Genomic DNA, 15,179 nt, shown 5'->3' with positions numbered 1-15,179 from the left:
GCTCAGACTCTAAGGTAAGTCCTGTGAGCTGGTGATGTGTTTCTTCTCTCATGTGAGATCAAAATCCCGCCTCAGACACAGAGCTAAACACATCTGACCTTTCCTGGTCCACTGACTTTAATAACTAAGTTATAAAAAAGCATTATCCTTTGATCCAGTCAGAGATTTAGGGGCAGCTGAGTAACACAACTCACTTATTGACACCTGATGGATGGAAATTCTTGCCATAAATGTGATTTCTAGGAAGAAAAATATAGGAATATTTAGATGGAAAAATAAACCATTTAGTGACAGGATTTCAGTCAGCACCGCAGAACTGTCATGCAGATCATGTCTGATCACATTCTGAAACCACGCAAAACTGCTATTTCATACAGATCTGGCAAAGCTTGTGTCTCGCATGTTTAATGAAGTTTTATGAATACACACTCTCACCATCTTCAGAGAGATGTACTCTGCCATGAAAAGTTATGTCACTTTTTAAGCATTTCTGATGAACAGTTCCTTATATTAAATTTATAAAAAAAATAAAATCAACGTTCAAAGCCTCACGTATGGTCACGAGCTTTGGGTTGTGACCGAAAGAATGAGATCACGGATACAAGCGGCCAAAATGAGTTTTCTCCGCCTGGTGGCTGGGCTCTCCCGTAGAGATAGGGTGAGAATCTCGGTCATCCAGGAGGAGCTCGGAGAAGATCCGTTTACTCTTTCACATCGAGAGGAGCCAGCTGAGGTGGCTCGGGCATTTAGTTAGGATGCCTCCCTCGTGAGGTTTTCCGGGTACGTCCAACTGGGAGAAGAACTATAGAAAGACCCAGGACACGCTGGGGAGACTATGTCTCACGGCTGGTGAGGGAACGCCTTAGGATTCCCCGGATGACCTAGCCCAATTGGCTGGGGAAAGGGAAGTCTGGGCCTCCCTCTTTGGGCTAATGCCTTCGTGACCCGACCCCGGATAAGTGGCTGAAAATGTATGGAAGAATTAAAAAATAAATAAAAAATAAAAAAAATCTGCAAACTAGATATTTTTGTGTTCCTATTATTTGTGCTACAGTAAACGGTGGCAGTGGTGGGATTCCTCAGGGTTCTGTGCTTGAGCTGATACAAAGGTCTATGACTATAGTACATGTAGCAGCTCCATGTCCTAAGGCAGTTTGATCTTGCATCAGAATTTGATGGCAATTCTGCTGTGAAGATGGGTCACTAAATCTTATTTTTTCTAATGCAGTCAGTCACCAACATGTTGGGTCTAGTGTGAGTATATGCAGTGCATCTTTGTATTCCTTGTATCTTTAGCAGTTTTTTGCGGAACAAAAGATGTTGGGGTGACCTGGGAAGCAAGAGCTATGCGTTTAGTGCATGGGGAGAAAATTCATAACTAGCAGGTCATTCTTTGGCTCGGTAAGGGAACGGGCCACATACGAGTGCATTTAGCTAGGGAGGGCTTTTTATGACAGTAAAGAATAGTGTTTAGACAAAATGCCCTCTTTCAAGCCCAATCATTGGTACATTCATGTCCTGTTGGAGAGGCATCTATTTTCAGGCGATAGCCTGCTGCACAGTAATGTCTTGACATGCTTCCATTGGCCTTTTGCTCTGGAAAAAGAGTCTTGGGCATCAGTAATGTTCAAGACAACCCGCTTATAAATGTAGCGCAAACCACAAGGTGACTGATCCAACTTGGCTCTGAGGGAATGTTTGTCCCATAGACCTGACTTCTGTGGTAGCTGTAAATCCTTTCCATGGTTTTGCATGAGGATGATGCCGTCAAAGGATTTACAATGCTGAGGATGACACACACATTGAAAGCAAAACATCAAACAAAAACAAAGTTGGTTCATTGAGAAACTTTCTTTTTTTTGCTTGCGAAACCACAAGCATGCACATATGTCCAGACGCATGTGATACTGCATTTGTAGTTGAAGTGTTGCATCGAGTTGGAGCTCAAACAAGGCTGCAGGATTCAAGGAAATGCAAAGTCTTTGCATAGCACATGCTGCTATGCAAGTTGAGAAAGGGTTCAAAACACATAGCACTGCACACACCGGCAAAGATGGTGGACCAAACTGCAAAGAAAAATGAAGAATTAAATAAAAATAAAATAAAAATTAAAGAGGATACGGCTTGTGGTACTTTTAACACTACGCGGCATTCCTGGTTTAAGAATGACATACACAGCATTAACAATACTACACAAAATGGCATCACACTGTATATATACAACGCAGGTTAGAGAAGCTCTTCTTTGTTAGACGGGTAAAACTGATTATATTATCTTCCCTTTTCCACAAGAGAACACACTGCAGCACACTGTGAGATATAACAAGCTGCATTATCTAATAAAACAGCTACACAGAGAAACAGTGTGTCCCTGCACGGTCTTGATCATAAAGCTGAGTGCGTTTACACTGATATAACTACTGCTGTTGAACGTGTAGGTCCACCCACCCCAGATGCTGGATAAAATATTTATATGGGTACAGTGTCTTTTAGCTTACTAAGTTTTATTTAGGCAAGTCTGCTTGGCGCTTCTGTTGGGCAAGGGATGTGTTGCTCAAGTCTCTGGCTATGTGCGGTGCAGTTGGACGGGACAGTTCAAGCTGCCTCCAGCGGCATGTCTTTGTCCAGTTACGGGGACTAGATAGGCTCAACATAATTGGCTGGGTACAGTCCCTCTTGGCCGCTGTCTAAACGACCTCTACACCAGCCTTGCTCGTCTTCGTCTTCGATCTTGATCAGCTCGTCACCTGAGAAGGGCACACAAGCATGTCAGCTCACACCATCACGTTGTCAAATTTCAACACATACAAGTGGATGTTTTTGGAGAAATCTGAATAGTTAATGTAAATGATTGTTTAAGATTGAAACTGAATCAAAAAGAAACTTTATAGCTGTGCCTTTTCCTAAACTAAACACATTAAAACATTAACTCAAACTTAGTGTGTAGCTTCATGTAGAGATTACAATCCCATTTCAAGATTAGATTCTTTAAAAGTTAAATGTTTTGTAAAGTACAATATTTTATTTAGGCTACAAATCCTGTTTAATTATGTTTTTTAAACTCTGTATAATTATTACAAATAGAGCCTTCAACAGGCAATATGACAAGTTTGGCAAATGCCAGATGGACTGCTCCACATTGGCTGAAAAGGCACCAAATGTGGAAAAACGGACAATGACAAATATTTTCTTCAAGTTTGAGGGATCATATCAACTCTCACTGAGAATTTATAATGACGCGCAGGTGCAATTGGCCCCTTTATGCATGCCTGTCCTTATACCAATACATATACATAAAAAATAGTAACACAAATCTCAAAAAGAAAACGTGTTGCTGAAAAAGGTCAAAAAGTAGCAGAAAAGGCAAAAGTGAGCAACTCATTTGTTGATTAAAATCTAAGTGATGCAAATGATAACTAGAGCGGTTTATCAGTGCAAAGGTGAGAGGGACATCTGTGGACGGAGACAGGAAGAATTGGCTTCAACCAAAGGACAGACAGCATGAAAGCTTCACAGGTCATCCTGTAATTACCCTGTCCACCTCCTTTTGCTTTGGGAAGATGACCAAGGGTTTTTCTTACAATCTTTCACAGTTTTGGATTAAATGTCATGAAACAATCTGACAGTTTAGGTAATAAAAATCATTTTTATTGGGTAAACAGGGGAGCTTCATGCTTTCTAAACTGAACAAATTAGCAAAATATTGGCAGTTTGCTCATGTTTTAACATGTTTGGTCCCTAGTTATAACCTGTTATGTCAAAGGTATAAAAAAGTAGCTAAACCAGGTTCAAGCAAAATGGACGAGAAGATGCACGTCTTTCTTTTGTTTAACTTCTTTTTAGTTGCTCAGAGCTTTTTATAAAAATTTATGACCATTTGTAGACCACTGCACTAACATCTTGTAATTTGCTTCCCATGCAGACATTACTGACTCATCACTATGGTTTATTAAAGAGAAAGGGAACGTTAGGACAGAAGGATGGTTTATTTTTTTATCTGCATCGTACTCTGCACTTTACCACCTCGTCCCAAGTCTGCACCATGCAGCTCTAATCCCTTTTCCCAGGTCACCCAGTGTGCCCATTGATAATTACCTGCTTTAAAGGTCAGCTCGTCCTGTTCCTGGCCCTCGTAGTCATAAAGGGCACGGACACGGACCCCTTTCCCAGTGCTGGAATCGTCTTCGAAGGAGTTCCTGTTTCCACCGTTCTCGTTGCCTGAGAATGTTGTGGGCTGCTCGTCATCTGACCACTCAGCCGAATAGGCTTGGTTCTTGTCATAGCTGCTTACACTGAAGGGAGGAAAATAGGATGGGTTAAATCTGATGTTAATCCTCCCACAAAACATATGAAACAACATTTGGTTACTAATTTTAACAGTAATTAAAGACTTTCCATAGTTTTTTTCTTTACTTGTTGTTGAGCCAGCATCCCGCCACATCGAAATTTCAGTTTCAGAACAACTCCTCCAAGATTTGACATACAGCTCATTAAAAAACACAACAGAATCAGGCTGAACTGTGGGCAAGCAGCTGTTCACGGCACGCCCATATATGCAGATGAGAAAAGCTAACAAGTGACATCGAGGAAAGAAGGGGAGGGATGAGGGAGAAAAACAGCCACCCCATATGCCCCCGACAGGGGAAAGAGTGAGGTTCAGGAAACATAAAAGCACACATTCAGACAATCACAACATAAATCCACGAGTGGTGGGTTGAAGAGGGATCCTGTCGTTATTCCATGTGTCTCCACATTGTTTACAATCGGTTTACAGAAAAACCTAAAAAATAACAACTTTTTCCATGATATTCATTTCACCCGATTCACTCAGAATCAGCTGAGTCATGAATCAATGTCACAAGAACTTGAATTAATTACATCCAGCATTTGTTGCCCTTATTCTTACTAAATTTTAATTCTAATTTGAGAGAGGTCAGATTTAAGCGTGTGTCTTGAACTAACCTGCTTCGGTCACCAGGTGGCGCCACGTGATCAGTGCTCGGAGTGGGAGGGGCTCCGTCTGGTCTCTTCTTCTTTGGAGGAGCAGCAGCTTGATCTGGGTTGTACTCCTTGTGTCAACAGTGTAAACAGGAACAGATCAAACCAGGAATTTCTTTCTCTTTTTTCTTAATTCACATGTTTATTTTATTTGAAGGCTTTAATGTTGTACCTCAAATGCAGGCCAGTTCATGGGCATCCCTGGGCCATGGTTGTTGCTGAACCACTTCAGGTCCTCTTGTGTGTTTGCAGACAGAATTGTGCGCTCCAGCTCTCTGTATATTGTGGCATAGCTGAGAAAAAGGAAAAGAGGACAGAGACAATGAGTTGGTCAGATGGGACCAGGATCTGGATCCAAAATGACACCAGAACCCAGAGGCTGGGAGAGATTGAAATGTGGGTCAAATGAGAGATTTGCAGAAGTGTGACCAAGTCACTGCTTTGCAAGTCACAAGTAAGTCACAAGTCTTTCCAGTCAAGTCTCGAGTCAAGTCCAAGTCAAAGACAACCAAATCCAAGTCAAGTCCAAAGTCAATGATCTGGAAGTCCAAGTCAAGTCCAAATCTTTAACTTTGCATTTTCAAGTCGAAATCAAGTCATTTGTCAAACTTCAATTTAATGAGGATAATAAATACATTCCAGAAATAAAGCTTCTGAAAGCTTCATTTATTTGCTCAAACAAGCAGAAAGTGCAACTGAAATTGATGGTTAACAAAGTGCTGCTGCATTTAGCCGGAAAACATCACACCCAGAACGAAGAATGATTTATGGTTTTTGTACGTGTCGTGCCACTTTTGTGGTAAAATACCAAATATGCTCAAGTCAACAGATGCAAGTCGATTCAAGTCGCAAGTCACTGGTGTTCATGTCGTAAGTCTTTATAGATTTTATCAAGTCAAGTCAGAAGTTATTAGAATAATGACTCGAGTCCACACCTGCGGAGAATGGTCTCACAATTTTCTGAAGACTCTGGAGTATTTATGGTGTATCACAATGTTTGTAGTACCACAGTTTTTCAAAATCAAAAAGCAAGAGTAGATCAATTTTATGTCTATTAACATTCAGTGAAAAAAAATGACAAGGAGTGTTATTATTGTTAACGCTAATGTTAGATAGTTACATAAAGAAAAATATGATAAAAATAACTCCCAATTGAAAGAGTAAACCACCCAGTAAAAGCTTTTAAACTAAATAATCGATGGCAGGCAAAGCTGTAATGTCTGAAAGTCGTCTTGCTCCTGGCCATTTAAATGGTTCCTAATCAAACGCAGCCCAGAAAACACAATCACAACCAAAGTAGTGTGAAAGTAGCATAGCAAGTCTGACTGCTAATAACAAATACAGCCATGTATTTGTTATTAGCAGTCCTGGTTGAGGCTTGCAGGTAGGGCGATCATTTTGGAGCAAACTGGGCTGAAAGTAAAACAAAACACAAGGAATGAATCACTTTTAAAAGTGTTAGTGAATTTTTTTATTTATATTTGGAATGTGACCCTTTTATGAATCCTTAACCGTGTGTTTAAATCTGGTCATGTGTAAAGAAACCATTCTCTCAGGTCTGGCATACCTTTGGTTCTCGGTGAGGTTTAGGTGGCGTTTGATGTCCAGCAAGGCCTCCTTGAGGAAGGTCAGCCTCCTGACCTCATGCTGCTGGCACTGGTCAAACACCTGCTCCATGCACTCCATATACTGAGGAGTGCACTTATTCAGCTCGTCCAAAGACTTCTCGTACTTCTCTTTAGCCTGAGAAGACAAACAGACAGGTGGATCTACAGCTCATGCACAAAGTCTCCAGTACTAGTTCTGGTTTGTGCGCTTATCTCTTTACCTTCTGTGCATCCTGTTTGCATTTGTCCACTTTCTCGTGAAGTTTCTTCTGCTGGTCTGGCGTGACAGAGGCCTCGGTCTTACCATTGGCCTCTCTGGCTGCAGCCAGCTTCTCCTCCTTGCAGGCCATATGGTATGTTTTCTTTGCCGCCTCCATCTGGCATTACCAAAGAGACACAGCAGATCATAACTACTCTGAACAAAACAATCACCCTTAACCTTCTGTAACCTACAGTGGGTTCCCTCCGTGTTGTTTCTTGTTCCCTGTGGTTTAGTAAGCTCTGACACCTCATCAGCTTTTTATAATGATTCACCAACTGAAATTTGTAATGCAGGCTATGGCATTTACAAAAAATCTCATGATCTCAACAAAGCTTTTGGAAAGTAATCACTCACTTCCTTCAAAATGTCCACAGTTTAGCCGACACAAAGGTACTACACTATCCAGATATTCAGCTAAACAGTGCTTTTGACATAGCTAAGAGTCATTTCCCAACTACATCTTTGCCTCAAATTTAACCATTAACTGTTGGAGTCAACCCAGGCAGTTTGCAAACTATTCCACGAACTACTGCAAAGATTTCAGGAAAAATTGTGAGAATGCAATCATTGGTGGTGCATCTAATGCCATTTAGTTCTGACATCCACCCAAATCAAAGTAACAGCTGTGGCTAACCGATCCTAGCAAACACAAAAATTGCCGTTGCAAAAGTTAAGTTACTATATTTGCATAACTGAGCTAAACATTTACATGATGACAAATGAATATCATGTTATAATTTTATTTTCACAATCCAACCATGCATTTGCCAATTAACTCCATCCTTTCTCAGCAGTAGTCTAATGCTGAACAGTGTTATGAAAAGCAAAGGGTGACATGCATTACTTCAAACAAATAATGGATTTAGAACGATTAAGTCTTTTCTGACACCGCCGGTCAAGCTGTTGCCTTGCAGTGAGAAGGTTAACAGGTTAATTTTCCAGCTCTCTCCATGCATGTGTGGGATCACCAGGAACTCTGCTTTCCTCCCACAAGCCAAAAACGTGCGTTAGAATAATCGGAGACCCTAAATTGTGTGAGTGAGGGTGAGACCGGTTCTCTCTCTGTGTGTCTCTGTGGTGGACTAGTGATCTGTCTGGACTATTCCCCACTTCCTGTGATGACCACTGGAGATTGGCACCCACTCCCTGAGACCCTAGTGAAGATAAAGTTGTTGCACTTTATTTTCTGTCTCTGAATCTGCTGCACTCCTCACACTCAACTTCATTTGATTTTATTAGGAATTTATACCAGTTTAAAACACCAGGCATTGAGATGCTGGAGTTGGTTGTGTAGATGTCCGAGTCTCCACGTCTAATTCCTTCCATAGATAGGTCACATCGGATGTTACGCTGGCTCTATTTGTGTTAAAAAGACGTTGAAATGTTGGTACTGCTTTTGTAAACAGAGTTTCTTTAAGGGTCATCTGAACCAACTCAAGTGATTCACCAAGGACAAAACTTAATCCTGCTCACCTCCTTGAGCTTTTTGGCCCATGGTTTCTGAGCCTTTTTGAAGCCTTCCTCAGCCTCCTTGGCCTCTTTGAAGCCTCCGATCATCTGCTTGTGATACGCCTCCTTCTGCCAGTTCTTCACTTTCTCCACGTCCTCATTCAGCAGGTTGTTCTTCACATCTTGGTGCAGCTCGCTTACTTTCTCTGCCTCGGTCATCACACCCAGCCAGGCTCTCTCCACAGTGCCGTATTGCGGACCTGAGAGTCAAAAACGGTTTCAGTTCAAATGAAGAGCTTCACAAAAGTAAACTTTATTTGGAACGATCTATCCTAAAAATAAAAGCCAAACCTTTCTCAATGAGTTGTCTCCACCTCTTGGACCATGCAGTTAACTGATCACCATAGGCTTTCTCTATCTTGGCACGTTCTTGCAGACAGCCCATGAGGTCATTGCAAAGCCGGTGGCCGTCGTCAAATCTCTTGACAGCACGTTTGTAGTTCCCCACCTGAGCATATTGGCAAAAAGCTTTCAATTAAAATACTTCAGTTCTTCATTTCAAGCAATAGAAAACATTTAATCACATAACTTGTAAAAGGGGAAATGATAAAGAAGCAAAGTGATCATTTATGACATTTTATTACACTTAAAATGATTGAGATGTCATAAATTAAGCAGAAAGTAAACAGAAATAGCTTCAATTACACAGGAGCAACTCTGCTTAGCCTCAGTGGTCTATAACAGCAGCGCAGTCACATGGCAACAAGGCTAGGCAAACCGTGTGGGCACAAAATTACACTCCTCAAAAAACAGACACCTCAGGAGCTAAAAGACACACTCCAACACTCAAATGCCCCCATTGTTGGGAACAAGTTTGATCAGAGGATATATTATTTACTATGATTTATACATGTCTACGGTAAGAGATGGCTGAATAAAAACAGGACTGAACGGACAACAGCTGAGATGAAGGAATAGGGTGGGGTATTCACATCTGGGCCTGGAGGGCTGGTGTCCAGCAGGTTTTAGTTTGAACTCTGTGTCAACACACCTGGTTTCAATCAACAGATAGTTAACAGGCTTCTGCAGAGCCTGATGAGCTGCTGCACAGGTGATTCAACCACTGAATCAAGTGTGTTGGAGCAGAGAAATCACTAAAACATGCTGCGCACCAGCCTTCCAAGACTGGAATTGAATAATCCTGGAATAGGGTCTACAGTCTGTCTGTCTGTCAGTTAATGACATTTTAACTCATTTTCATGTTATTGAAACATTCATGCTTAGCCAATATGAGACAGGTTAAAAAATTCAAATGAGAAAAAAGCTTTAGGAATTCTTCTTCAATAAGCACAATTGTTTAAAAGCCACAAATCAATTGAATATTGCAGCATGTTTGTTGTTGTTTTGGTGTGATTTTGTCATTTTAAAATTGACCCTTTGATGCATGAATTATGAAATCTTCAATCACGATTTTTTTAACAATTTTTTTCATTTGTCTTTAGGTGTGAATGAAACAAATTTTAACAAATATTTCTTGTAACATTTAATAATTTACAAATAATTTATTACACGTCCACCTCAGTGGGCAGTGTGCATTCTGAACAGGAAAGATGTTGGCTTGACTTACTGAAGTCCTAACGGAGGGGCTCAAATGCAATAAAGTCTTCAACAGCTGCTTAATAGCAAAAAAAAAAATAAAATTACAATTTTGAGTACCTGTCCACTGTAGTGACCATTATGCATCAAAGGGTTAATTGATTTCTCACAATAATTTTTTCAAATGTAGTAAATGCAGATGAATGCTAACATTTTACTCTCAGCATTGAAAACAACCCATTGATGATCTGATTTAGTTCAGAGAAATGTGTCTTCCATAGACTCAAATGTCCTGTTTTGCTACAAACGAATGGCCTGCTGGTCAAGTTAATTTACTCAGATTATTTTAAAGTGCTTTTCTGTTTCATTCTAAATATGGAGAGAAATTTAAAACTATGACCTTCATCTGTTACTTCTATGTTCCAATCTCAGTTATTTTATGAATAAATAAACATATTACCACCTTAAGAGGCTGAGAATCTCATCCTCTTCAGCGTCGGTAGGGGGCGTGAGCTCATGCTGCATGATAAAGGGAAGATAAAAGTGTGTGGTGGGGGGTACTCATGCTAGTGCATGTGTAGTTATGTAATGACATGGGCTCGTGTGTGTGTGTGTGTGTGTGTGTGTGTGTGTGAGCGCGCGCGCACACACTGGGGTTGCTTTAATCCTCTTGAGTGGTATAATGCATTCAGACAGATTCTCAGGAATGACGAGGTAGCATCAGAAATACCTCAGACCTCCCTCCCTCTCTCTCTCTCTCTCTCTCTCTCTCTCTCTCTCTCTCTCTCTCTCTCTCTCTCTCTCTCTCTCTCTCTCTCTCTCTCTCTCTCTCTCTCTCTCTCTCTCTCTCTCTCTCTCTCTCTCTCTCTCTCTCTCTCTCTCTCTCTCTCTCTCTCTCTCTCTCTCTCTCTCTCTCTCTCTCTCTCTCTCTGCATGAGGACATAAATCGTGTACAGCACCATTCAGAAGAGCTGAGCTGCCATGTTTGCTGGCTGCAGAGCTGCACTGTGATTGGTCAACATGGGCTTGCATGTGTTATTTTGTGATGAAAGCTACAGGGAGACTGTGAGACAGGTGTTTGGCCATATGGCTTTTGTCAAGTGTGACATGCTGCTAAGTCACATCAACAACAACAACATGTACGTGGGCTGGTTTCACGCATTAAAACACACCTGAGCTCCATGGTTTTGTTTCTGTGCTAGAAATAAAGATTGTACTTTGACATGTTTAGGTGCTGAGCTGTGTTGCTAAATTAGAGATGCTACAAGCAGGTGCAAGTGGTGAAAGGCCTCCTCAGAGTGGACAGTGACTGAGGCTCTTTGTCTGGATAAGAGCCATGACACAAAGAAGACTGTTCTGAGGGAATTCATTATCACTAATTTCTTGTGTTTCAATCACACACATGCACACACACTCACATGTACTTACACACACCTCCATCCACACACTTACACATATGCATGCATGCATGTACAAATGCACACACACACACATGTATGCATGCATGCACGCACACACACACACACACACGCTCACACGCATGCATGCATGCAGGTACACACACACACGCGCATGCATGCACGCACACACACACACATACACACGCATGCATGCTAACTTGCACACACACAAATGCACACATTGCACACATACACACATTGCACGTACATGCACACTCTCACACATACACACACACACACACACACACGCACGCACACACGCACACACTTTGTTCTCTTTACTACAGAGGGTGTAACAATGATTTCTCTTTTGTTGTGGCAACCACTATTCAGTCTTTCCAGCTTTTAGCCGCATGTTGTCCTAAAACCTCACCAAGGGGAATAAAACACATGCATGTTAAATATTTGGCTTTGTACTTTTTACCAACCTACATTTTCCCTTAGCCTTGTACCCCCCCCCCCCCCCCACACACACACACACACAAAACCAGAAAACTACAGCTTTTGTATTTGTTCAGTGTCAGGCCACACTGAGAGAATCCAAAGCACAAAAGGAAACTGTGAGGAGATTTTGCATAATTACTATTCTGTCACTTACTTAAGAGCCTGTTGAATTCACAAATACAGGGTGTTTTTGTTTTTCCAGTATAAACCCTTTTTCTGATTACTGTTTTTATGAATGACAACATTTTACAGCAAAGGCAAAAACTCTATGGTGGAAATTTTAAATGGACATTTTTATTTTGTGAAATGTTTCATTATTCTGCTAGACAGGAATACAAATCTTACTACTCTTACTACTAGTAAATGTATAAAGTAACTGTATGTAGTAACTGTGCACTGTATGTAGTAACTGTATGTGGTAACTGTATAAAGTAACTGTATGTAGTGACTTTATGTAGTAACTATGTAAAGTAACTGTGTAACTGTATGCAGTAACTGTAACTATGTAGTGACTGTAACTGTATAAAATAACTGTATAACTGTATGCAGTAACTGTAACTGTATGTAGTAACTAACTGTATGTAGTAACTGTATTTAGCGGGCAAGGAAGACTAACAGCAGAGTTTGATTTATATAAATTGCCCATTTTAAAGTAATAAAAATACAATCCTTCTTACTGCCATGTGATTCCACTCTAATGAAGACACTAATGTAGTTATAAATATTAGGTTGTGTTTTTGCCAGAAGGTTACCCTCAAATGTTTCATACTGGTATTTTAATCAATGTGACATCAGCTAGCTATGGTGGATAACAACATAAAGAGTGAGACGTTGTGTAAACTGGTGCTAAACACTCTCAGTATGTACATATTTATGTACATGTTTTCTCTTAACAGGTTTTATTTCAGTCTAGTGACACGGTGCTGCTCCCATACCTCCCAGAAGCTGTCCATGGTGTCGTCAGCACCTGCGGATTCATCGTAGGAGCCAGACATTTTCCCGGATGTGGCAAAGCTCTCTAAAGACTAAACCTGTCCTCTGCAGCAGAGCTGGGTTCCTCATGCACTGAAAGAGAACAAAATGACAACAGTGTGAGAGAATAAAACATCACATGACCATTCACCTAATAAGGTTACATTATGTAAATGGCTGTCATGCTTTATAAGTTTTGCACACACACACACACACATAAAATAGCATACATATGTATGAAGCTCTGCCTCCAAAAAACAAGATGATGTTGATTTGTGCCTGAATCATCAATAATCTGGTGACATCTGGGGTTCCTCAAACATCTAGATTTATATTTATTTGGTTGACGTGTGTTCAATAGCTCCCCAGGATGGAAACAGACGAGACTGTATTAAATTGGTATTGAACTCTCCTTTTGAAGCCTAATCCATTCTGCCCTCCTGATAAATGCATCTCCCTTCACAGAGAGCTCTTCGTCTTGCACAAGCAGCGTAACAACAGAGTTTATAGAATAGCATGTAAGTGTAATGAGGCTTTGTTAATAAGGTTCCTGCAATACATGGCTTCCTGATCTTATAATTCCAGTACATTGTGGAGGATTGCATCCATTATCCAACTTCTTAACTTGACTTTGCAGTGCAAACAACTTTAATCACATTTAGCACTTTTAATTAAAATAAGGGATTTTATTGTTTTAGTGTGCTCAGTCCATGCTGGTTCAACGCACAACCTCTGGTGATGAAGGATGACTTGTGGTCATTTCAGATTATAAACTAAATCAGCAGAGTACAGAGACCTGTGCCACATTCAAATATTACCACTAATGATTTTCTGCAACATCCTTCATCTGTGGCGTGGAGCGAGTAATCTAAGACAGCTTCCTACACAAATGGCAGCATTAGTGTCCTTGTAAGGGGAACTAACACCTTGAAAGATATTCCTTAGTAATAACAAACGCTTTGGGGGAACATTTAGTAATTGTTTTCGTTGCTATTGGACAACCACTGATGAACTCAATCTGGGTCAGAACTATCAGGGAACATTTGGTCAAATTATTTTATCAAAGACCTGCCTACTATCAGGCCTCCCAGCAGTCAGTGGCTCTCTGATCATTTGTCTCTTCTTTTGTTGACTTTGTCATGAATGTTCTTTGTGCTAATTCAGATCAGCAAAGTAGCCTTAAATGACTTTGCATTTTCAGTGGTACTGAGTCAGAACAGATGTGTGCCTCTTCGTCATGGACGCAATTTGTGTGTGTGTGTGTGTGGGGGGGACATGTCCCCCCACTTTTTTCAAAGTCAAGTTTTGACCCCTGCACTTTTTACCAACCAAAAACAATATTACGCTATATTAAATTGACACGTTGAGCTCTAGGACCAAGCGGAAAACAACCGTTTGTGTTGAAGCCTGTTTCCCATTAGAGCATACTGTAAAGATCCCCCCCCCCCCATGTCCCCTCCACTTCTAAAGTGAAAATTACGTCCTTGCTCTTTGTTCTGCTGTTTCTGAGAAGCTCCTACAGTTATCATTGTACTCATCTGTACAGTACTCATCTGAATGAGTCTCCAGAAACTCATTAAAACACAAATGATCAAAACACAGGAGCAAATCAGGTTTAATCATATATGGAAAAGTAAGTGTTATGTTAACAATTCTTTTTGAGCTTACATGTATTGAACAAGAGCACAGCTAACAGCTATGGCTAAACTAGCTGTTAGCTGGGAATGTACTGCTATCGTTGGCTCAGCAAATGTTTATTAGTTAGCTGTTAGGTACAAAGCCTTAAAGTTGTGATCTGTGACATCATCAAGTAGAGGAGGAGGAGATTTTGCGTTATAGTGTAAGTCTTCCCCCTTCCGGTCGGCTCGTGGGTTACTGAACGAAGGTATAAAAGTTTTTTCTGGTCAGCTTTGCCTTACGACCTGAATCATGCATATGTTGTACTTCAATTTAAATTAAAGTAACTATAGGTGTTTTAAATATGTCTACCACTTAATTTGAGATAATAAACTTGTAAAAATTTGTATATATAATGACTACAAATCAGACGTCGCATATATGACGTCACTGCAGAATCTCCTCTCCCCTAGCGTAGCTGCTACTTACCACATGACAAGTTTATAGTGTTTTCTCCACGTTTAGTGCTCCTTCTTTTGTCCAGAACGAAGGACATGAAGCTCGCTAAACTCAGCAATTTTGTTTCTTTGTGTCTGGTTTGATTATGTCAATTTGGTGAGACGAGAATTTGTAATCTGCTACGTCTTTTCACACAAAATCTAAAATAACTTTTCCCGCCGGTCGAAAATAAGCTCTTTCATGGCATCAAAATGTGTCTTTGAAATTCACAGACGTCATAGGTGAAATCCATGAAACATATCCAACGGGATCAGA

The 15,179-nt window shown here is 40.6% G+C and overlaps 1 protein-coding gene across 3 annotated transcripts in view; it reads right to left on the bottom strand.

The window, feature by feature from the left end:
* Window positions 1-2,425: 2,425 nt before the first annotated feature.
* Window positions 2,426-15,179, bottom strand: part of pacsin1a (protein kinase C and casein kinase substrate in neurons 1a) — a 34,574-nt gene continuing 21,820 nt past the window's right edge. For all 3 annotated transcript variants that reach the window (XM_015968444.3, XM_015968446.3, XM_015968445.3), the window contains exons 2-10: window positions 12,752-12,881; window positions 8,668-8,824; window positions 8,341-8,576; window positions 6,827-6,982; window positions 6,566-6,741; window positions 5,171-5,291; window positions 4,963-5,069; window positions 4,096-4,292; window positions 2,426-2,747 (exon numbers count right to left, since the gene is read on the bottom strand). In XM_015968444.3, coding sequence (XP_015823930.1) covers window positions 2,638-2,747; window positions 4,096-4,292; window positions 4,963-5,069; window positions 5,171-5,291; window positions 6,566-6,741; window positions 6,827-6,982; window positions 8,341-8,576; window positions 8,668-8,824; window positions 12,752-12,811 — 1,320 coding nt within the window. In that variant the 5' untranslated portion in view covers window positions 12,812-12,881 and the 3' untranslated portion in view covers window positions 2,426-2,637. The remainder of the gene's footprint in view (window positions 2,748-4,095; window positions 4,293-4,962; window positions 5,070-5,170; window positions 5,292-6,565; window positions 6,742-6,826; window positions 6,983-8,340; window positions 8,577-8,667; window positions 8,825-12,751; window positions 12,882-15,179) is intronic.

The sequence above is a fragment of the Nothobranchius furzeri genome, chromosome 15 (genome assembly GCF_043380555.1).
Source record: "Nothobranchius furzeri strain GRZ-AD chromosome 15, NfurGRZ-RIMD1, whole genome shotgun sequence".
NCBI lineage: Eukaryota > Metazoa > Chordata > Actinopteri > Cyprinodontiformes > Nothobranchiidae > Nothobranchius > Nothobranchius furzeri.
The sequence above is the reverse complement of the archived record's forward strand: the minus strand, read 5'-3'. Positions and strand labels throughout refer to the sequence as shown.